At 47.2% G+C, this 23895-nt stretch overlaps 1 protein-coding gene across 8 annotated transcripts in view; it reads right to left on the reverse strand.

The window, feature by feature from the left end:
* Positions 1 to 23895, reverse strand: part of ARHGEF2 (Rho/Rac guanine nucleotide exchange factor 2) — a 1257231-nt gene that overhangs the window by 66788 nt on the left and 1166548 nt on the right. For 5 of the 8 annotated variants that reach the window (XM_069652802.1, XM_069652803.1, XM_069652808.1 and 2 more), the window contains 7 exons: positions 23152 to 23261; positions 16436 to 16582; positions 14627 to 14877; positions 8909 to 9034; positions 8447 to 8564; positions 7701 to 7949; positions 6767 to 6870 (listed from right to left, as the gene is read on the reverse strand). In XM_069652802.1, the coding sequence (XP_069508903.1) occupies positions 6767 to 6870; positions 7701 to 7949; positions 8447 to 8564; positions 8909 to 9034; positions 14627 to 14877; positions 16436 to 16582; positions 23152 to 23261 (1105 nt within the window). The remainder of the gene's footprint in view (positions 1 to 6766; positions 6871 to 7700; positions 7950 to 8446; positions 8565 to 8908; positions 9035 to 14626; positions 14878 to 16435; positions 16583 to 23151; positions 23262 to 23895) is intronic. The other 3 variants (XM_069652804.1, XM_069652807.1, XM_069652809.1) reach the window with 1 other exon arrangement.

The raw sequence follows: 23895 nt of genomic DNA on the forward strand, positions 1-23895 counted from the left end.
AAAAAATGTTCATGTTGACATAATGTATTGTTTTAAAAAACATGTACTTTATGTCTACGAAAAATAATCCAAGAGCATACAATATTGCAAAGAATAGCCCCGCTTTTGGAGCAAAACCCCTCCTACTAAATGATATCTGCAAATCTGAATCACAGAGCCTGGACGAATGTTATGTAAGAAATATATAGCATGGCCAGTGTGCGGTTCACAACATTCATTTTGTTATAATCACGAAAAAGACTGCGGCAAACGTGAGCCATAGGAAGCTCAGTGGCGCTTCAGGCTACCGGAAAAAAAGTGACAGCCATCAAGGAGCGCCCACCTGGAGCCGGATGCACGCCAGAGGACTCTACTAAACACCCCAAAAACAGAGGATCTGCTCAATGCAGCCCCCCCCCCCCACATCTCATCCTCATGACCAACTAAAAAGGGCACGCTTCCTGACGACCTTCAAAACAAACCAGTTCAAGGTTCAACACTGATCAAGGCAGCCTCCCACTCCTTAAGACTAATGCAGGGGATCCCCACCCCCCCCTTCCCCTCCCTCGCTATGGGGCTATCTCGCCCTAGCAAAATGTTTGACCACTGCAGCAGAATCTACCCTTGGCTCCCAGACAAATCCCAATGCAATCAAAAAACGGGAGAGCACAAGCCTGCCTTCTCCATCTTGGGTTTAAAGCTTTCCGAGGTCATGCTCCTGGATATACAGGCTTGATCACTCAGGACACTCTAAAATAGCTCACTGAAGGATACACATCCAGCCAGTCACCTACCATTCCAAAACCTTCTAGCCACCAGTTAAGATGGATTCTCAGAATCAACCCTGTGGACAGATTCTTAGAGGTGGCCCCATTCTGTTGAACAGGGAAGACACAAATGCCAGGTACAGTGACTGCCAGTAAGGCTTAGACTTAGGCGAGAGTGCAAGTGGTGAAGGGTTAATATAAGCACACACAGAGCGCCTAAATAATTCAAGTTAGGTAGTATGTACAAAAATACAATTCTTTATTTAGGCCCTGGACACCTCTTACAATTAAAAACCACAGTTAAGTAAATGGCTAGACATACACTATTATCCCATACACATAGAGCACCAACACTTTACTATTCAACACAGTGAGGTCATCAATAGAAACCTTTCGTATAAATAAGTGAAGAAAAGACAAGGTAAGTAATAACTAAAATTAGAGACGTAATAGGTAAGAAGAAAAGAGTGGAACACAAGACACACCTTTATAATTAAAGGTTGTACACAGAGACACTCTCCCGATCCAACCACTTTAGGGGAAACCAAGGGGAGGATCCTTGGCTAGAACTTCACCTATCACAGTCAGGCAAGGGAGGGGGTGGGGGGCAAGGACTTTACACCCGTTGAACTCTATGGAGGTGGGGGACAGGACGGGTTAGGAACAGATATATGAACTCTCCCCCTGTACTTTAATTCACTCAAGTACCACTTCAGAGGCTCCTGGGCTCGCTGGGTCCTTGTGCTTTATGTCTTAGTTACATTGGAGGGGGTCTATGGGCCGATGGGGTCATTTTCAGCATCAGGATTTAGGTTTGGCTACTTGTTGGTTTTGCGTCTTGGCGAAACGGTTCCTGGCACTGGACAGCTGAACGACCTTGGCACGATGAAGTAAGGACCTCTGTGTTGTCAACGACCTCAGAGGACCCCCAGAACACGATTCAGGAAGAAATCAGCGAGGGCCACCACGATCCAACAGTGGAAGTCGACCCTTGTGGTGGAAACAAAGAAGCTGGTCCTGCGAGGCCCCTCTTTGTACTGGAGAGCTGCAACTGCAGGAGAAGGCATCTTGTCTCATAAGTCGAGGATCTACAGATAACCAAGTCCAAACTCAGAAGATGACTGATGCAGCGAGCTAGTCCACAGGATCATTCCAGGACAGTTTTGAAACCTTTTAAGGGCAGGACCCTCAAGCAGGCGTGTTCCCACTGGTCCAGTAGTTCGAATCACTGATGAAGGCCTTCTGGAGACCAGCAAAGGAGCAAGGCATTACTGGGATGGGTGAAGAAGACAATGCTGGAATGGCTGCAATGGCAAGATGCTTTTATTCAAAGTAGTCTTTGCTCCAATGACAATTTGAGGAATGGCTGCAGCAGTTCTCCTTGTATCCAGGGTTCAAGCTGGAGTTGCCCCCCAAAGCTACCAATGATAAGGATCTGCACCTTTCAAACTAGCAAGGGCTGTCCAATCATGGGCTGCCCCCAGCCACCATTGTTCCGAGTCATTACAACTCCTGAAAAAACATAGTTGGGACCAACAACATTTTTGTTCTGCTACTTATCAGCCATCTAAACATATTCTAGTACTAGTGTAACTATATAACCAAATGCCAGTCCCAGAATATGTGGGGAAAGTGCTGGATAGTGGGAGAAAATAAATAATGGTACCCCAGCAATGTTTTTTTCGAGGAGATAGAATGACTGGATCCCAGCGACATCTGCCCAGCAAACACACTTTGGCCAGGATGTGGCCTGGAGCCGATACAGGCGGTCACAAACGCACACCACTGCTTTCACTGTAAAGCTGAGGCTTGGCCCGGGAAAGGGCTTACCATATATGGCAAATCTGGCCATGGGAGTGCAGGAAGAAGGCCAAAATACAAGATGGACAAAGGACAGGGAAAAATCTTGTGGCAAAGCATGCAGTAAAATATTTTACAAAATGGTAGAAAATATGCACTGCCACCAGTCCATCATGGACACATGATACAAGTAACGGTAAGGTTTGCAAAAGATAAAGCTAAAGGGACACAAAGCATCCCTACGGCACCTCACCGTAAGGTGATCTGTGCCGTGTAAAATAACTAAAGAATGTTGCAATGGAGGACAGAGTCCCACCTGCGCTGATAGCCTTAGGGGCTTATCAGTGCCCCAAAACAGATGAGCTTAGCAAGGTAAGTGAAGGAGAAAGACCTCACCTACCTCCAAAAGTCAGGACAGTTTCAAATCAAGTGCAATAAGTTAGGGGGCGCCATAGATTTCTATGAAGGGAATACAGCAAAATGAAATGCTTTCCTAACACCATCCATCAGCCAAAGTAAACCCCAGTAATGCTGCCATCTCCGTTGGGCCTCAAACCCACTGTCGGAATTTTCAAAGCTCTTCTGAAGACCCACCTAATCCATTTTGCCAACATTGCCTAGAGAAAGATATGCTACTGGCGGTGTCCCTCCCATCTCTGTTCACTGTTCAGCACCGGAGGGGGTTGCCTAGGAGACAGAGGGGATCCGCAAATAACCTGACAACATAAAATATATCTACAGACAAGATGGCAAGGCAACAAGCTACTAGCTTGAACTATCCTGCCTGCATTATGGCAATGCAAGTGTAAAATCGCTGTGGATTCCATACAGACAATGCAAGTGCTTAGTAAACCACGTTATCAAACTCAAGAATTATTTCTGCCTTAATCTGTCCATTTCATTGGCTAATTCAGATGTCATAAAGGTGACACGTCAGCACCGCCTGTAAACTGAAATTATTGCATTGGAGTACAGCTAGGGGAGATGGCATATGCCGAGGGACACTATGCTTGCAGGTGTCATTTGGTTATTTACCCATCCATTCACTGGCCATAGTCATGCTAATCCCTGTGGCCATTCCTGCCCACTTCTTGCCTCTCCACACCCAAAACGCACCCTCCTGGGGTCCCTTTGACCTGGCTTGTATGAAGCCTTCCCATCAAACTTTGGGATTAAAGTGCCTGCCAGTGTTTCTTCAAAGCAGTCGTCTGAGAGTTAATGTTTAATTGAAGCTGTAAACGCAATACTGGTGTAATAGAAATGTTACCAGGTATGCCTTCAGCCAGCTGATTTATATGCTGCTTGCAGGTCCACTGAAGTCCTGCTAAAAACAAGCGTGGCAAAACCATCCGTTTCAGCTTGTCTATAAGCATTTGCCAACCACTGCAATTATATATCCAGGTACTTGTATTTTACAGCTGCTACCATTAATGGACAGTTAGTACCATTAGGGCAGTGCCAGGCCCATTCCTTTCACGTGTCTACACAAAAGACAAAACTATTGACATTGGCAATGCTTGTTCCTTCAGGTTATGGATCACTTTGTATTAACACTGCTTACGACATCAGCCTGTGAGTTCCAGATGTGGAGTGGCCTACTGGGAAATTGTGGAATTTTCCAGGTGACTGGGTGCTGGTGGAAAAATGGTATGGCTGGAGAAGAGTCAATCACACATTGGGCATGCCACTGGCTTACAGTTAAATCTCTTGGGTGGGGACGCGGGGGGCATACTGGCCGATCCTGGATTTCGTTGTAGGGGAGCCAACATGAATAAATGTCAGAAACACCGCGCACATGACTCAGTGGACCACGGCCTGCTGATAGCAAAGATTCCGCAAGCCAGTGTGCACATTTGGAGCTCCCGTAGTCGCATGTGGAAGTATGGCCACGGACTGTGATGGTGGTTTAGTCCATACAAGGACTATCACAGAAAAAGGGTTACAACCAGAAACCATGGCATCGCTTACCCACAGAGATCCCTGAAAAACATTTCCACCAAAATGACAAAAAGTCTTACATGTCACAACAAAAGGACAGCCGACTGTTGCCTGAAAAAGTGAAAAAACAGTGGCGGTCACCAACACCAACACTGTAAAAACTTGTATCGCATAACACGGCAACTGTCATGCGCCCAGAGTATTGGTCGCCATGATTGCCAAGGGTGCAAGCGTTCCTGGTCTGTGGCTGGCCTGCAGGCCACGTTAAAGGGATGAGCGGCCTCTGGCTCTTGGACGTCTGAAAAGGGCAGTACCTCACCCTTTATAGCTTAATTATACCATAGGTGGGCCAATAAAGACAATAGAATGTAAGAGGGCATTAATGCCTGGTATTTGCCCTCTGGCCCAACCGTCCAAAGTGTTTTCTCAGCCTCCCACGGTTTTAAACAGAGGATTCTGCCCCCCATGTATGGACCGTATTAAGGATAGTTAGACAAGAGCGGTTCTGGGTTTTTTCCGTTGGTTGATGCCGTCATGAGCTGGAATATGATGGTCAATGTAGCCCATGGTGGAGAGTAAAGCATCCTGGAGAATTTTGCTGGAGAATATTAAAGCAGAGGAGGCTGCGCAGCTGGAAGTCTATGGGCTGGATCGAATGAGCCGTTTTGGGTGCCATTTTTTGGGCTAGCGTTAAATTGTGCACCAAATTCCACAACGCGCTTCACTGCTCATATTTGGCACATCAGAGGTCAGCTCACAAAGACATCCAGAGACCTCCAATCCCATCAGTGCTGCGTCACACACGGCAGAGGAGTCAAGGCGGCTACACTACAGACCTAGCCCCCATAACATAACATAGCAGATGTATTTGTTGAGCGCAGGTTCACCCCCAGAGGGGTATCTTGGTGCTATACAGATACCAGGTGTTTATTGTTACCCAACTTAATGGTATTCATTTTATCGACCTCGGAAGGATGAATGGCTGAATGGACCTGCTGGGATTTGAACCCGTGACCATGGCGTCAAATGCAGGCCCATGTAGTGGATGCATTAGTCCAGTGAGCCACAGACCTAGCTTCAATTAATCAGTTAAAAATCACACAATTGTAAATCTATTGTAAGAGGAGACCACAAATACCTGCTCCAACACCCAAGGAGGAGATGAGACACCCAACCCCACATTACTTACTCCCTCAGAATTAGAACACTTACAGAGCGCGTTAGAATAGCACAGCGAGCGCGTCGCACCAAACCTAAACCCCTGCCAGGCGTAGCCCCTTCACCCATCCTGATGGGATTGTGAAGATTAGCAAGCGCCATGCTTGGACAGAGTTTTGAATGTTAGCATGTTAAATATCATATAACCCACTAAAAAAAAATTTACACATTTTTTCAAACAAAAAAACTGCATTTCTGCAGACTTCTCACTCAAAAATCTCATACAACCATCTCTCGCACAACAACCCGCACGCACTTCACAACACCGCAACAACACATAAGCCGCACCAATAGCACACTAGGACTGACATTGATCCGATACTCACACCACAGCTCAGCACCCGGTGTATACCGAGTTGAAGCTGCCAACAGAACACCACTCCTCTCACTATCCTACCCTCTTTACCCTACTAACCAATCCCACTTTCTCATTTGCAGATCCGCTAGAGTGCCTTGGGACCAACTCTGTTGGTGACGGTGTGCGGTACAAATACCTTTAACATTTAACATTCATACTATCAAACCGCTTTCCTTTCACTTATTCCATGTTTTGCCCCCTCCACTCTATTGTTGGGTACAATGCGTATCCCCCTTTTATTATCGCCTCACCAGCTCTTCCCTATCTACAGAATAAGGTCTGGTGATGCCCTACCTTGTCTGGAGAACAAAGCTTCGCCTGTCGGGCAAAGTCCGGTGCAGTAAGGCTACTATGGTGGTGATGGGCGCAGTAAACATTCTGGCTAACATAACATAATGACATAACATCTGACACTGGTTTTTCGGGTAGAAAACTGTTACAGAATCCTATCGCTTACACACTGCCGCCACCTAGTGGTTTAATCTGAAATTGTAATTGCAAAGTTGAAAACCAAGCAGCAGCTCCAGTCTTGCTCTGGCTGGACACACACCGAGTGGGCATTAGTGTACACAGTAGCTCCAGTTCGTTGAAGAATTGGCCTATCGCCTAATACTGCACAGGAGAGGCGTGCTTTCGCGAGGATCATGCACATTGTGAAAGGACATCCATGTCAGGAGATGACCACTCCCGGAAAGCGCAAGCTCACCTGGACGGGGAAGGTGTACTTCTGATCCTTCTCCTGCAGTAAGACCAGGACATCCGTCATCAGCAGCATCAGGACATCTGGATGAGAGGGGAACAAAGTCAGCCCTGCCACTGGGAGTTAGAGTGAAGGGCTCCAGAGAGAACAGCAGCAGTACATCACATCACTAGAAGAGACTTCTAAGCACAGCTTTTATAAGCGAAGTTGCTGCCTCATGGGGCAGAATGTCCAGCTATGTCACCCATTTAAACATCCAAAAGGGAATAAGAAAAGCAGGAGGATCAAGACCGAGAAATATATTTTACAGAATGTTTGCCTAGTGCCACTGTCGTGGGCCAGATCTCAAATCTAATCCCAGCATTCCCACATTGTGTGACCCTGATCAAGTCGCCTTATCGTTTCATGCCACGATTCCCTTACCCGCTGAAGGCAGGCTGCGAACGTGCCCAGGAACTGACTGGCGCCACAGTACCGAATGCTATAAAAGGTAGGCATTACCTCCTAGACCGCGACTGCACTAAAGAAGCCATGCATATCCCAGCTTTAGCTCTGAAACACGACCATATAGTGTCATGCTTCAATCATAGGCCAATTACAATAAAGAATAAGCAAGTGCCCACTGCCTAACAAGATAGAACTGCTGCCTTCATGCACGTTACAGCCTCAATGCTAAACATGAATTAGATAGCTCAGTGGGGTGGGCGCTAGCTGCAGTGATACATGTCCAACTTGCAATTCACAAGATCAAATATTAGCAGGAACTGTTCAGTCCTTCGACATGGTGATGAAAGAAGGGCTACTGATTTTAATACTAACATTTTAATACTATTCTATAGAGCTTAACTTGTGCTGTCTTCTATCTCGCAGTCGCTATACGGTTCCTAATGAATGAGTGACGGCTGCCTCCCCCCCCCATCCCGTATCTTCGTATCCTCACCTTTGAAGCGCCCTGTGGCGGCCTTCCACAGCAGCGAGCCATCGTAGATGAGCTTGCGCCGCAGTAGCTCCTCCTTGCGGAAGTAGCGGTTGTCGTGGACTTGGGCCGCGGCGCGGTTGTCCACTCGGTTGTAGATGTCCTGGAGGCGCGTGCTCTTCTCCGAGTCGTGCACTTCCTGGTCAATGGCCGAGATGAGGTCCTTGACCAGGTTCAGCGATGTCAGCAGGTCGCGATACTCCTCTTCATTGCCTACGAAGTGGGGAAACGACAGTCACATAACGCCCACATATTTGCATATTAATGTTCGTGAAGTAGTGGAGCGAGGTGGACCAGGGTTGCCAGGAATGGGGGAGATTTCCCAATGCACTGGTGCCTCCGAAAGCCCAATAGGGTGTGGAGCGTCTCTGTCCCATGGCCTGCTGCATCCTAAAATGTAACCAGCTTCCCGACCATTCAGAGGGATAGGGTATAGGACTGCCTAGCCCCGTGACCCAGAGTGGCACTTTTTCTGAGCAGTGATAGCACTACCTGCCGTTTTGGAGAGGTGCTGGCTAGAGAACACATTTTCAATTGCATTGAATTAAATAAACAGTACCAGTAAGGCCAGTGGGCCAACTCAGTAGGTCATCGTAGCCCAAGATGAACTAACTAAATAGAAAACCAACGGAGCCGGAGATGGAGCGTGGCTGGATGACGGGGAAGAGGCAGCTCGGTGGGTTGGAGTCGTGGCGGTTGCTAGTCCTTACCTTTGGAATTCTGCAGGATCCGGTCGATGAGGACCGGGTACTTGGTAATTCTCTGGGTGACCAGTAGGATGCACTCCTGCACACCATGCCGACGCAGCACAGACGACCGCGTCATCCTCTGTGGTGAGGGAAAAGGGGGGGTTTACAGACGCACATGTCCCCAGAAGCCACACACTTCGCTAAGAAACGCGCTGTATCTCTGAAGCAAGGACAGGCAGCCTTCACCCACTGCTAAGCAACATGCTCCCACATCTGGTCTTAGGGTCCCCAAATTCCTCATGAAAAAAAAAAAATCTTCAGAATCTGTTTAGGAAATAGAGGTCACCCATTTCAGCTGGACCTGCTCACTCGTCACATCCTCCCATTCGCACTACTGGGAACCCCCTCGTGTAAAGTGTCCCCCAGAGGTCGCTGCGCTCAAATAACGGCACCAGATGTCGCGAGAAGGAAAGAGATCCTCACCCGCACAAACTGCTGGAACTTCTTATCCCGGGTGAAGAGCTCCTTGTAGAGCTTCATGGACTTGTGATGGCGGCTGCAGAACTCAAAGTAGGCCTTCTTCATCTGCTCCGCGTTGGCACCTGAAAACTGGGGACACACAATGGACACCGAACGATGAGAACATCACACGTATGATATACACAGGCTTCTTGAAATGGGCCCCTATCATAGAGCCGCTCTACCACGGATCATTCCAAGGTTTTCAAAAGATACTGAAGTGTGGAAATGGGTCTAGGGTTACCCAGATTGACTTGCAGGAGTGGTGCTTTCATGACTAAAGACCACAGCTTTTTTTCTTCTAATTTAACATTTTTTTATAGCGCACCATGGTTAAAGCTTTGCCGCAGCTTCACAATTCAGAAGCGGCCTGTTTGTGCCAATTTAACCAGTTTTAACTCTTACACCTAAAACAGTGAGAAAATAAATGTGTCATGGAAAGTTCAGAACTGGAATTGTCAACTGGGTACTGAGAGTGAAAGCAGGAAATGGGTTGAATCACTAGTCTCCTTCTGAGATTGATAAACTGACCCTCCACCCCCCTCACCCCCTACAGGGAGGGAATAAGGATTACTGTAAAATTGGGAATGAGAAGGATCCCCACACTAGAAAAGAGAAAGTTAGTTCAACTTCTTAGATCCACACAGAAGATAATCCCTGCAGTTAATCCCCTCCAATAACGGAATATTTTAGCATGAGGATCTGCGAATAATCCCAGGATGGAATAGTATTCCACTGATCTATGTAAACAAACCCTTGTCCTGAAATGAAGATGCTTTGACAAAATGTCCCGGTTATCAAACTTTGCAAATCCTGTTCCCAACCACTAGATGGCAGAATACACTAAGCATGCGCATCTATAACGGCTCCAAATGGTACACCCCGTTTCGGCGGCGCGGGCCGATTCGCCGCGGCCAGTTCGGCGACGGGATGTTTCGGTGCTGGGATGTTTTGGTGCGCCGCACACCAGTGCAAATCGCCTGCTGTTTAGGGAAACGTTCAGTGCAGTGCACTGAAAGTGCGAGTTTCAATTTCATCCCACACTATTTTAAAATTAAACTGTTCTAGATTGGTTTCATTTTAAAATAAAGGCATAGGAACCCAGAATTTTGTATTAAAAGCAATGCCCTGTGCGAGCACTGAGCACAAAGAGTAATCTACTCTGTGTGCACTGTCCTCGCACAGGGCAGATTATATCTGCCGGGCTCACGAGGGTGGGGGCTGTGCTGCTCAGAGCAGCACAGCCCCCACCTTCGCAGGCCCGGCTGTGTAGTCTGGTTCGGCGTGGGCTACCGCCCCTAACCGGCTCCTGTGCCGAACCGGCCGCGCCAAATCGTCCTGCGCCGAAATGTCCTGCTCCGGCTCCAAACTGCAAAGCTAACCACACATTGAAACATGTCGATTGTGCGGCTTGAGCTACCGGCACGCAAGGGCGTTGTTTATCAGACGGCCTCCATTTCCGTTGTTTTGGCAGTGCCATTTTCGACTTCCTGGTTATTGTAATCAACGCCTAACATAGCGTGGCGAAATGATGTCCCACTGTCCCTGGGAGCATGTTTTTCGTCTGGGCGACTCTTTTTCCAGTTCATTTTAGTCGAAGGGCTTTAGTGTAGTTTACAATGAAGTGGGGAAAACTGGAACTTCAGAATGTATTAGTTTATCCAATTAAATCTAAAAATTGGAGAGCTGGGAAAAGCATAAGTGCAACCATTGGGTGATCCTAAGGACGCTGGTAAACGCCTGCAGAGAACTCTCCACATTGGTGTGAGAGATGCGTCTGGTCAAGGGCGCAATGAAAACTACATTTCGGGCGGAGGGGGGGTGTTCGCCTTTCAAATGTTGGGGGACGTACTAACTTCAGAGACAGTGGGGGGGACGCAACCTCACTTGTGCGGGGGGGGCATCTAACTCGGGGGAGGGGCAAACTTACTTGAGCGGGGGCATCTAACTTCTTTACGCATTCTAATGAGACTATTTTAGTGCAGCTTCAATGTTACAAGCATGGGCGGCGTCAGGCATGGGCTTGGGTGGGCTGAAGCCTTGCCACTTTGATGCAGCCGTCATCAATATGATGTGAGGCCCAGCCCCGCTCAGAAGGCAAAAAAGCTGTCACATTTCTCACCTCGGAGACCGGTGTATTTACTTACTTTTAAACCTACTTTGAAACTTTAAAAGTAAGTATCTCCAAGGTGAGAAAACAGTCTTTTACAGTGACTAGGGCCTGAGCACACGTGCTGAGGACAACAGCCTGCCCAGGGGATGATATCAATAGACCCCCTGTGTGGAAGCGAAAGGCTTTTAGTTGGCTCATGCCCCCAAAGATTAGCGTTCCTTTGTTTAACAAAATAGCCTGTGAGATGCAGAGGTGTAGACAGGGAAGGGCCTGAGAGGGTCCAGTGGGAAGCAGGTAAGAAAAAAAGCATTTTTGTTTGTGTGTATGTGTGGATTGTATGTATGTATGCATGTGAAGGTGTGTGTAAGTGCGTGTATGTATGTTTTTATGTGAGGTGGTGTCTAAGTGCATGTGTATGAATATATGCAGTGTGAATGGTGTACATGGCTGCGAGTGTGCGTGTGAATGAGAATGCAGTGTGAATGTTCTGGGTGCTCGTTAAAATGACAGAAGCTGTGTGGGTGCGTGTGCGTGCCAGGCTCGGACTGGGGCATAAAACGGTCTTGGGCATCAATAAAAAAGTGTCCCACAGTGGCTAATGGCAATTCATCCCTTTTGTGACATCGTTTGAATAGTACACATGGGGGAGTTTTTGGATAAAATGTGATGAAAATTGTGCATTTTAAAGAATATTTATCCAGCAACACTGGTCAAAACTACTAGCCGCAGGGTGAAGTAACTCAAACTGGCCCACATTGGCCATAAAAGTGGCCCACTTTAACCAAAGAAACTGGCCCACACTTGCATTTTGCGATTTTGGTTCGGGCATTGCTCTATTGGCCAGTCCATGCCTGGCGTGCGCATTGGAGCATGAACATTTCTTGCCAGTGCATGCCATGTTTTGCTGGCATTTTTGGGAAAGCAAATCCAACATGAGTGTTTGTGAAGTGGGGGTTACAGTAGGGGAAGGGTACTGCAATGAGGCTGGCTGGATCCTACTGTGGTATTGAATTTTGTACTCGCATTAAGGATAAAGCCAGCATTGTGAGTGTTCTTACATGGGGGGGGGGCTTGTTTCCTTACTGTGGCATGGCAGTTTTTACTGGTGTTAATGTCAAATTCAACACGATGAGCGTTCTTACATAGGCTCCGGGGAGCCCTTGCGCAGCCCGTAAAGCAATGTTTTCTTACTGTTCAATGGCATTTTCTACTGGCATTAGGGGGCAAATACAACATGAGTATTCTGATATGGGGGATTTCTGTAATGATATGTTTTTATAGTGCATCTGCCAAAGCACTGTACAGAGAACATATTCATATAAAATGATCGATCACCCAGCCAAAGTTGGTACTCATTTATTGACCTCAGAAGGATGAAAGGCTGAGAAGGGTCTTGCTGGGATTTGAATCTATGGCCTGCAGTAGCAAGGGCTCAACCCACTGAGCTATTGTACCAGCTAACCAGCAAAGGCATGTTTTTTTAGTGTGCCATGTTTTCTTTTTTTTAAACTGGCATTAAAGCAAAGGCAACAAGAGCGTATTCTTACGTCGGGAAAGGCATATATTGGCAGAGCCAGCATGAACATGTTTTGTTATAGCATGATCACTGGTATATATAGGAGAACCATAATGGATGTGTTTGGGCAAAATCAGTATGCAAATGTATTTTTACACTTGTGGGGTACTGGAATACAGTGGGCAAAGGCATTATGAAAACATGTTTGAAAATGCTCCAGTGCGTTGTTGATGACTTGCCATTTAATGGACTTTTTTAATGTCTTACCCTACAAAACCAATTGTAATCTGTGTGGCTTTTTAGCCAATGTATCACAAAAAGTGTACTGTAAAATTCACCATTTCAACCCCTTATTTAAACATTCTTCTCTGGGTGAGAACCCCTGGGTTGGTTTGCTCTCCCTTGTTACACTTGGTAACTCCTACAGATTGGGTTGGAGGGGTAGAACAAGCCCAGTTCCCTTTTTGGGCTCCCCTTAGTGTGAGCCCTACAACGTTAGCTCAAGGCCCCACTTGTCACACAATCCTTTATACGCCTGTGGTGATCTAAAACGGTTTAATGACCCCACTCACTACCAGCTTTCAAAACTGCCACCCAGCCCACCCACCCCAAAATGTTGTGGCTGGCTCCGCCCCTGGCTACAAGCGGTTAACTCTCTCTTTTACGTCTGAAACTACCCACATAAGGAATGCTGTGAGAATGAGCTGTGACCTGTCCTCCATACCCTTCCAATCACTCCCCTGGCATGCAAGTACTAACCCCACATCAGGATTTCAATTGCCTAAAACTACATGCATATGAATGCAGGTGCTAACTGTGAAATGCTTTGCATTTTTTTAAAATGTATTGTGAAAACCGGTAGACAACCTTACACAAATTGCACAGAATTGTCATGACGTTAGATTAAAATGAGCATCTGAAAATAACAAGTAAATACTTTATATAAGTAATTGCTGGGCCTTTGTTAACAGCAAAGCCAAGGCGCCGTTTAACATCTGTGTCCTGTTCTGTCTGGCCATGGTTCTGTAGGTCAGCCAGGTGAAGTCAACCTAGCCCAAAATTTTGGAGCGGTGGCGGCTAGATTTTATACATGTTTTTAAGCCCTTCAAAATGTTATTACATGGACCATTTTGAATTGTTTGGAGATTTGATTTGCTGCACGATACTGTTGTTTGTTCATTACTATTGAACTTTTTAAAAGTACTCAGAAATGTATTTAATGTTGGCCTCTTACTGCCCTGTGCAAGTATTGCTGGGGAGATGACATTAACTGCATGTTTTCTGCAAACGCGCACTGTTCTTAAACCACCAGACAACTGCAACTGGGCGGTCACCTCTGCAATCCTCAAGCCGCACTCTGGATCACTTTGCAGCGGTTGCGAACTGTACCAGTCACAAAGTTGTAGCAACACAAAATGTTTCAAGACCTTGAGCCCCTGGATCACGAGACAACCTGTGCGATATGTGTTCAAGGCCCTTGGGACTTTTTGTGTCATACGCTGCACATAAGCCACTTGGAATTCTGGGTATTCTGGAAGTAGGACCTCCACGTCGTGACAGGATGCCCGGCTGCCTGATAAACATAAGTTCAACCATCCAATTCGGCAAATTCCACCAATGTTCACAGAGGGGACCGGGGGCTATTGTGAACAGCCCTCAATTCTCAAAGACCAAACTAGTGGCCTGCAAGGAATGCATAACGACTTCTGCCAGAAAAAAACATTTGACGTCAGAGAGCCCCTTTTAAGGTAAGACGCGCAACAAATCAAACATGGATGGGCCAGTGAATTCACTTAAAAATTCAATGTCAAAGACAAGGCCGAGAATACTCAGACAGATAAAAATGTTGCTTAAAGCGGGGTTGAAACAGATAAAAAGAAAGGAAAATATTAACCACCGGTTTTAAAAAAGTAATAAAATAATGTTTTGGACTCTGGAGCAAACAAGTCATTTGTTTATGGAAGCACTATAGGGAAGTGTTGCTCAATTAGTAAAACTTCCAAGAGTTACATCGGTGAGCAATCGCTACAGTCAAGGAATGGGTTCTTCTTACCTGGTTTATCAGGATGTCTCCCAGACGGTCGATGACGAAGTTCTTGTTGCTGTCGGTGGCAAGCGAGTCCTTGCGGCGCTCGAGGAGCCGGATGAGGAAGCGCACGTGCATTTCGCTCAGATCGTCCACGCAGGGAAACATGTTGTTGACCAGCAGAGGGTCCATCTGCAGGTCCTCCAGCATCCCCTTCCGGAACATGTTGGTCATGATCTTCAGGGTCCGGACGTGGTGCACCTCGGTCTGAATGAGCTCTGCAGGGAGAGGGGTGCCAGAAAACAGACACACAATGAGGTCACAAGAACTTCTGGGGTCCTAATGCGCAGGGGCCGGGGCTGTGGGGAATTTCACTAACATCTGTGTGTGTGCAATGATGAGAGGTAAATGTGCGCTCAGCGCAACCTTACGCCTGCCGAGATCACCTCGCAAAAGCCCAGTTCACGAACGGGACTTGCAAAGATGTGGAGGTGCTTCACAAGTCACATAGAATTATGGCAAAAACATGGAATCGCTGCCATTACGGATGAACCTTTCTGCTTATGGCTGTGGGCCTGATAATACCCATGGTAGCGTTGCAAATTCCACTCCGCCAGGCCTGCAACAGGGAACCACGGACCTCACATCCTCTCATACACCTATCACGACCCTGCCTTATTTTAAGCGACACTAGCAGATTCACAGCAGCCTCACATGTAATGTCACAGAATTCAGGAACAATTGCACCTGGCAAATGGACAGAAAAGGGGCTAAGCAGAATAGTACTAGAAGCAGAGCAGGTTGAGAGCGAACAAACACCTCCTCCACCGCATTTGAGCACATAACCCACATAGAGGAATCTACCCCCCTGTGGCGATAAGTTGGAACACAGACTGTCGTTGCTGCTGTTTTTTTCACAGCCACAAGCACCAACAGAAGAAGCCAAATACAACGACTGAAGTGGAATGGTCATATCATGCAGGCCCCGGATCAGAATTGCGAAAGAGCAGACCTATCCTGTTATCTTTGCAAGGTCAACATGTGTAAAAACCAGACCTTTTATTTAAGCGGCAAGAGACGATTCGGTATGTTGGGTGCACTGTGTAAATACGTAATATGCATATATTAATAGCCATAATTGTTTCAAGTAAGAAAGATAATGATGAAAATAATATTAGTACCCGGCGCGGGGGAGCCAGCCAATCCGGTTGCTCACACCTACCCTTCCATATTTCCCACACACCCCTGTACGCCCTCTTCCCACCCCCGACCCCTGTCGCTGCCAACACTTGAGCCCCCATCCACCGTCCTAATGGAACAGGGGCTTCGCATGGAGCCCCGCCTTCCATCTCCATGGCAGCCATGTTAGGCACATATTGTGTTTGAATGAACAGGATGCCATGGACGCTGCCATTAATTCAAACACAATACAATGATGTCAACACCCCAGGTTTTCGGATTGAAAATACGGGTTGCTAATTGCAAGAAAACCCGATATGGTGGGCCCGATCAGGTGGTAACAGCTCCGGGCCCATCATTAAGGTCTGAGTGCAGGCCCAGGGACATTATCACCCTATCTGGCCCACCGGATTGGGCTTTATTGCTATAATAATCCCACTCTCTTGATACGCTAATCTCAAACAGCAAGTCTTGCTATTACGGAGCACAGGCCTAGTCCCTAAAGTGTTGGGCCAAGGTACAGACCGTTTCGAATTCAAAACCGATGGGAGATGATTTTGAAAGAATAAAAGATTAAAATGAATGCTAAAGGTTAATGTTCTGCGTTACACAATGAATACAAGACATTGATCGCTGTACCCTGCCCACTCATCTCACCATAGATGACGTCCTGTCGTTTCATCACATCCTTCTTGTGCTGCTGCAGGAAGTTGTTGTCCACGGCCAGGCTCCAGGAATCAGCTTCGAAATTTTTCTCATCCGTTTCAAAGTCACTCATTAGTTGGTTGTAGGTGATCTCTGTCCCTAGGGAGATTTACCAGCAGAGAGTAAAGTCAAATGCTACCAGGGTTATGATTCAAAAAGACAGCATAGGAGCGCTCTGCGCTCTAAAGATATTTTTCTGCCCCGCAGATCTGAAAGGGCAGCCTCGGGTGTCTATCATCAGATTATCAATGTGCTCATATGTTAATGTTAATGTTAATGTTAATGTTAAAGGTCATTTGTACCGCGCACTATCACCACCGAAGTGGTCCCCTGGCGCTCTGGCGGCTCTGAAAAGGGGAGGAGAGGGGGTGGGTTAGTAGGAATAAGCTGGAAAAGTGCAAGAGAGCAGTGATGTGCTGTTGGCAGCCTCAGCCCGGTGGTTCCGTCGGCTGGGCTTGGGGTGTTTTATGGTCCGTAGTCGTCGTGTGCTGTCGTGAAAGTCTATGTGTGGTTTGTTTTGTTGTTGCATTGTTGTGAAGTTTGTGCGGATTGCTGCGTTTAAGGCTTGTGGTTGTGTTTGGTTATAGTTTGAGAGGTGTATGCAGATGGATGGAATTGTTAGCTGGTTGGTTAGTTGGCATTGCTGTCCTTGCAATTGTGGGATTCCATCTAGGTCCGGTACATGCTAACAGTCACATTTCTATCTAGATGCCGCGCTGGCCAGGTTTATAATTCTAAGTGAGGTGCATGCTAAGAGTCACATATGCTAACAATCACATTTCTGAAATTCCATCTAGGTGTGGTATTTGCTAACAATCATATTTTCTATCTAGATGCAACGCGGGCTAAGTTTGAGAATTCCGTCTAAGTGTGGCACATGCCAACAATCATATTACTGCCTAGATTTAGCGCAAACCTAGCTTGAGAATTCCATCTAGGTGTGGCAAATGCTAACAGTCACATTTCTGAAATTCCATCTAAGTGTGGCACATGCTAACAGTCACATTTCTGAAATTCCATCTAAGTGTGGTATATGCTAACAATCACATTTCTGTCTAGATTTGGCGCTTCTGTCTAAGAGTGGACATGCTAACATTCACAGTTCTATAAAGAGTGGACATGCAAGTATTATGGCACTCTATGTTATTGATAGGTAAGATAGAGTGGCAGGGGTTTTCTGGAGTAGAGTGATTGCTCTATTCCCCACCCATGCCACACTCACGGTTTTTGTTGGTGTCTGTTGGCTGCTGGCTTCCTTGGCTATAGCAGATATGGTTTAGTGACTAACCTGCATGTCACTAAACCATGCAATTGTGGCATGGCAATTTTGTCTGAGTGCCTCGGCTCTTGACTACCTGTGTTCCCAGTACTTGATAATTAATAAAAATGTGCATTTGCATTTTATGTTTTAGATGAACAAATTACTTACCTCTTAGTAATGTTCTTTCTGATGGATGTTCCTGACACAGATTCCTCCTCTATGATATCCTTATCCCAGCACAGCTGTTCCCTGGAAACTCTTCCGCCGCCAGAGGATGCAGCGCAGCTGCGCATCGGTTCCACCCGACACCTCTATGTGCCAGATATGACGTCGGGGCCAGCATATATAGCGACACAGTGCCTCATAACCTCAGTTGCACCCTTTTCCCTAGCACTCTAAAGCAGAGGGACTGTAGAACACATGGTGTACTTGCTACCTGCAAGAGGGGCAGGTAGGGTCATGTTAATGAGGTGTAGACACTGGAAGGTGCATCGCCTATGTGAGTGGGAGTGAGGAACATGTTGGGTTGTTGGGGAGGCTGATAGAGGTGGCAGCGAGATGTGAAATAGGCCACGAATTCAGAACGGGCTCAGACCTAACCTGAGGCAACCTAGACCTAACCTGAGGCACAGGCTGCACACACACCCCATCTATGGTATTGAGAGAATGTGCAATCCCAACCCTTCAATTTAGGATAGAGATGCCAACTAACCAATTCCACTAACAATTTCCTCCTCTGCATACACCTCTCAAACTCCAAACCAAACACAACCACAAACCTACAGCACAACAAACCGCACAAACTTCACTACACTGCAACAATAAAACATAAAATACACAGACTCGCACAACAGTACGCAAAGACTACTGGCCGCAAACACCCCAAGCCCAGCCAACGGACCCACCAGGCTGAGGCTACCAACAGCACATCACTGCTCTCTTGCACTTTTTCCACCCTCCTCCCACTAACTCATCCCCCCTCCCTCTTTCAGAGCCGCCAGAGCGCCAGGGGACCACTCCGGTGGTGATAGTGCGCGGTACAAATGTCCTCGAACATTAACATTCTGCCGCTACGACTGGATTCCCTTATGAGTCTCACTGGGGTCAGGCCCTCCATCGTCCAGTCATCCCCTCTGACCACTTCCTACCAGCACTTGCACTCGTGCACCCTTCCTTGACGAGCCTTTTGAGACTGGTCCACCCCCATCCTCACACTATTGACTCCTACCCCTTGCTCCCCCAGGCATTTGCCCACCTGGGCACCCCTTAACACTTACCCAGCCCCTTGGGCATCCTCCCTTCAGCACTTCCCCATCTTTCACCCTCTCCCTAACTCATCCCTTCGTCCTGACCTGCCCCCTCCCCCTGCAGTTCTTGATACTGCACTTGGACGATCCAAATGTCACAAGACCCAGTAGGACCGTAATTGTTGTTTTCTCCTCTGCCCCTCACCCACCTTTTGTCTGGTGGCACCTGTAAACACTCTCTGCTGTATAGGCGCCATACAAATGTTCAATAAATCAAATGATAGACTCCCAAAAGCCGCTGACTCCTTGCAGGTCCTATGCCAGGGCCAGCACATCCTCACCTCAACCCATACAATTCTTCCGGGAAGTGTCTCACCTCCCTAGAACCCATGGGTTCCAGACAAAAATGGACCTGGTCGCCTTCCTAGTTGTAGATGTCATACTAGCATAAAGGCATCCCTGGGTAGTGGGACATATTCCAGCAGAGCCGCAGAGTCCACAATGCTGATCAACACTGCTCCGGGTGTGTCAACCGAGGGCAGGGCCTGGAGGCGCAGAGAGACCTCGCTCTCCTTCTAGACCAGGCTCAAGCCAGGTGTGTGGGAGTGGTCTTCTGGGGGTAACCTGCCGGTCTGGAACACGCAGTGGGACGCATCAGTGCCACAGCCAAAGTCGACAGCACTGAGGCATGCCTTGGTGAAGATGTAAAGCATCTTCACGTGGAAGCTCTTCCATTCATCCAGCATGGAGGACTGAGTTGGAAAAGGCACCTGTGCCGGCTGCGCTTTTCTTTGAGGAGGAAGAAGAGAGACGAAGAGAGGACTCATTCGGGAAGCTTGACCTCTTACGATGCATCTTTTTCTCCTTCTCCACACGCAGAGCTGCCTGATCTTCAGAGCCGTGCGACCTCAACCGAGAAACCTCTCCCTCCGCCTTGTGGACGAACGTGAAGATCTTCACTGCCTGTTCCTGGAGGGCATTCGGGTGAATGGACGGACACGACCCGCAATCTTGGGTGTCATGGTCCTCGTCAAAGCATTACGAGCATATCCGGTGTGGATCAAAGACTGACATCTGCTGGCCGCAATCCGCACATGGCTTGAAACCATAGGCCTCGGACAGTGTCGGCATAGCGTATTCAAAAATTAGAAGCTCAACGAACGTGTTCCCGATTAGGGAACAGAGTGTGCAGAAAAAAGGAACTGTGGTAATGAGGCGCTGCACAGCTATACATGCTGGCACAGATGTATACAGCGCACCCTGGCAGCGGAAAGGTTTCTGGAGAGCAGCTATGCTGGGATGATATCATAAATGAGGAATCCGTCGCAGTAAAGAATCACTCGAAAAAAAGTTTAACAGCGCCTAGCCCCCGGGCTATCCAAGCACCCAAGAATGAGACATAGGTCACTAAGAGTGATCAAGAGGGTCCTACGTAGAAAGAGTAACGTCAGTCTGTTATGCTAATAGGCTTTTATACTGTGCAACATCACCACTGTAGTGGTATGAGAGCGCAGAGTCGAGTCTTTGGAGTGGTATAGTGTGTCCCTGCCAGGGTTATCCAGACCTTAATCTGCTGGAAGAAAGACAATGAGCGAGTGGAAGGTACGGGGATTTTAGAAAGCAGGAAATAGATGCTACGAACATAGGGAGGGAGAGTTGCAGTGAAGGAAGAATGTTTTGTGATAGCAGGAATGACATGCAAGCCTGCTAGGGGGGCCATGCTTCCTCCAAAGGAGGAGTCAGATATGCCCTAAACTAAGTCTTGTGATCATTGTGTCGTGTTTCCAAAACAGATTTGGCGAGTTGTAAGCCGATATTTGAAAATCAGAACATTTAATTTGTTCCCTGTGTTAATTTACTAATAACAACCCTCTGGGGGTGCAATTGTATCACACATTACGGTGCTATACACAAGACAGGTGCAGGGAGTTGGAATTTATAGATGCATTATTGATACACTCTTGCTTCTCAAGGCTTGTAATTGAATAAACAGGCCATCAACTTGTACAATAGTTTCACAGCGCGAGAGCTTGTATGAATGCAAATATGTGCAGACTCCGGAAAGCCATTGGATGAGGAGAGGTGGAGGACTGTAAGATCGTGGCCATCACCCCATGATGCAGAGCAGAAGCTCAGAAAGCCATCGTTTGAATCGTCTCAACTTCAAGAGGTGATTTAGAGATTCACAAAAGAAATGTGCGACTTCCTAAAGGTTTTTTAATTGTATGTTGGAGTCTATGTTCATGACATTTTTACAGGTTTTAGAGTCGACAGTTCCAAAGTTCACATTTGATTGTAGACTCACTGAAACCTCATGTAAGACACTGATAATTTATCTGATATCAAACACTTCTATGTAGTCAGGGGTCTTCAACCATTGACCTTCCACAGGTTTTGGACTACAACTGCCTTCAGCCTTAGTTAGCATAGCCTATGGTGAGGGATCAGGGGGGTCGTAGCCCAAAGAAATTCGTCAAGCTGCGGTTGCGGAGATCTGCTGTACGCGATCAAGTGTTTTATCCACGCACTGTACACATCTCAGTGTGCATGAGACATTGCCAAGGCAAGCAACAAAATGGGGTCTCCATAGCCAGATTGTCTAATAATTGGGGAGAAGTCAAAATGTAAGGATTCACATTTCCCAAATGTTAGCCAACATATACAACCCTCCGCGGTCAGAGAATCCTCCACACCTGCATCTCCACCTTCGGTTAAGCTTCCAGCTTTAGAGCGACCCCCAAAGAGGGATTCGCAGTCCAAAGATAGCACAGAGCTGCTGTGCACTGTGGGCGTCTGCTGAACTCAAGCAAAACTGAAGCGTGATGGCTACAAGGTTTTGAATTATAGCTACACGTGGGTTTCTAGTAGTCATGGTCGATGCCCAAAACGTTTCATTTTTTAGAGAAAAACGAGTTATTAATACAGACCCAAGCACCAGTTGGCACGTGTATCTATAAACAGATACACTATGAAAAATCATTGATTGTTATGAAAAAACACTTAACGTGCTGGGGGGGGGGGGGAGGAGCCGCCATCGTAGCCTGCCGCTCTGTAACGACCCGTAAGGAAATCGAGAGATGGTCCATATTTCAAACAGAAATCCCTTGCTGGCTGGCCGATATTACACCTTATTTGAGTCCGCGATGAAACTGTAAAATTCACATTTTCATGTTTAAACAGAAGTGTGATCTTTCCACTAATCCCCAGGGCCCATGATCACAGATCACGCAGTCACATGCAGCGAGGGTCCATTTTCCAGCACAGCAGTTGCTACATAAAAAAGACTATGATTAGGTTATCGCTGAGCAATTGGACGTAGTTAATTTCCTTCGATGGGTGTGGTCAGTGAGGGGTAAAGACAAACATTGCCCAATAGGTAGGCGGAAAGCCGCATACTTGATTGAAAACCCTTGGATTCCGATTTAGAAAGGGAGCTGCAGCCCCAATAAACATCCACTTCAAATAAGGATGATGGTTCCCAAATCAACATCTTAGGGGTCCTTTAAAAGACTGGAAAGGTAAGGTTAAAATATCTCCCCAGCACCTCCTCTTTGTGTTCACGTTCAACTACTTCAGGGGTCTGCAACCTGTGACTCTGCAGATGTTTTGGACCAAGACACCACTGACTCCTCGCCGCCGACTATTGCTGATTGAAGTTGTGGTCCAAAACATGTGTAGCCAAAGTTTCTACATTCCTGAACTACCGAAGGCTGCTGCATGACCTCATATCAGGGTTATTATGAGTGTCAGGCTACGTGAGGCTGGAAAGGGCTCAAGCTCTCGATAGGCCCGGCCAGAGCTCGCCACCATAGTTACCATCTGCATAGCGGGCATCCAGGAAAGGATGGCCGACCACAACACTAGAATGGCCTGTACGTCTGGAGAAGCTACCCCCAATACCAAGAATAACATGATGGGTGTGGGAGGGGGTTACGAACACTGAAATTGACTCACGCCCCCGACATGCTCGTCATATCTGGAGAAAGGGAGGGGTGGGCTACCAAAGTAATGAAATAGATTCACGCTTGTGTAGTCCTACCCTTGACTCATCCACCGGACACAAAAGGGGGGAGAGGCTGATCCGCCTCTCTTGCCCCTGCAAGGATATGCTGTCTGGTGATCATGATACCTGCACCCCTGCTCTGCCCATTCTCATTTACCTTCGTCGACAAGCGACTCCATAGACAGTGTCTTGTTCCTCATATTTAACGAGTCCGTGGACTGGGAGAGGATACGGCGAATTCCCAGTGGCGAGTCATCGTTAAGGTTCCTGCAGAGAACAAAAAAAAACAGGCAAATTATCGACCCATAGCATCTCCCCAGCTCCTCCCTTCCGAACCCAAGTGCACTGGTCACCTCTGAAAAACGTGCGCCACCCAACCATACTTTGTCAATGTTGGCTATCTATTGCGATGAATTCCTGCACAGTATTGCAAGAGGCTCTAGACAACTATGTGACTGCTCTCTGAGTCAGGCTGTCTTTGAAAGGGAGGGTTTTTATTAGTGATGGATTCATTTAATGAGAACCTTGTTGCATGGAACCCACATCATCATGCCATCAGGACTGTTAGACTATGGGACCTACCATCCCCAGGGGGCACTGTTCACATCTGTATTATTGGGCTGGGATACCCATTACCCCAGGATGCACAGTTCGCATCTACATTGTTTTGCTGAGACCGACAACCAGTAGGATTCACTGTTCACATTTCAATGCTTGTGCTACAAAACCTACAACTCCAGCAGCCACCCCATCTTACACTGTGTCCCACCCTCACAACAGGAAGCATTATTCAGATTTGGATTATTAGGTTTGGGCCCCTGTAACCCTCAGGAGCCACTACTAAAACTTTCATCGGTGCGCCTATGAATTTAATTTGACCCTTTAAATGTGCTGCATTCTA

This window comes from Ambystoma mexicanum, chromosome 1p, assembly GCF_040938575.1.
Source record: "Ambystoma mexicanum isolate Mex_15411 chromosome 1p, UKY_AmexF1_1, whole genome shotgun sequence".
NCBI lineage: Eukaryota > Metazoa > Chordata > Amphibia > Caudata > Ambystomatidae > Ambystoma > Ambystoma mexicanum.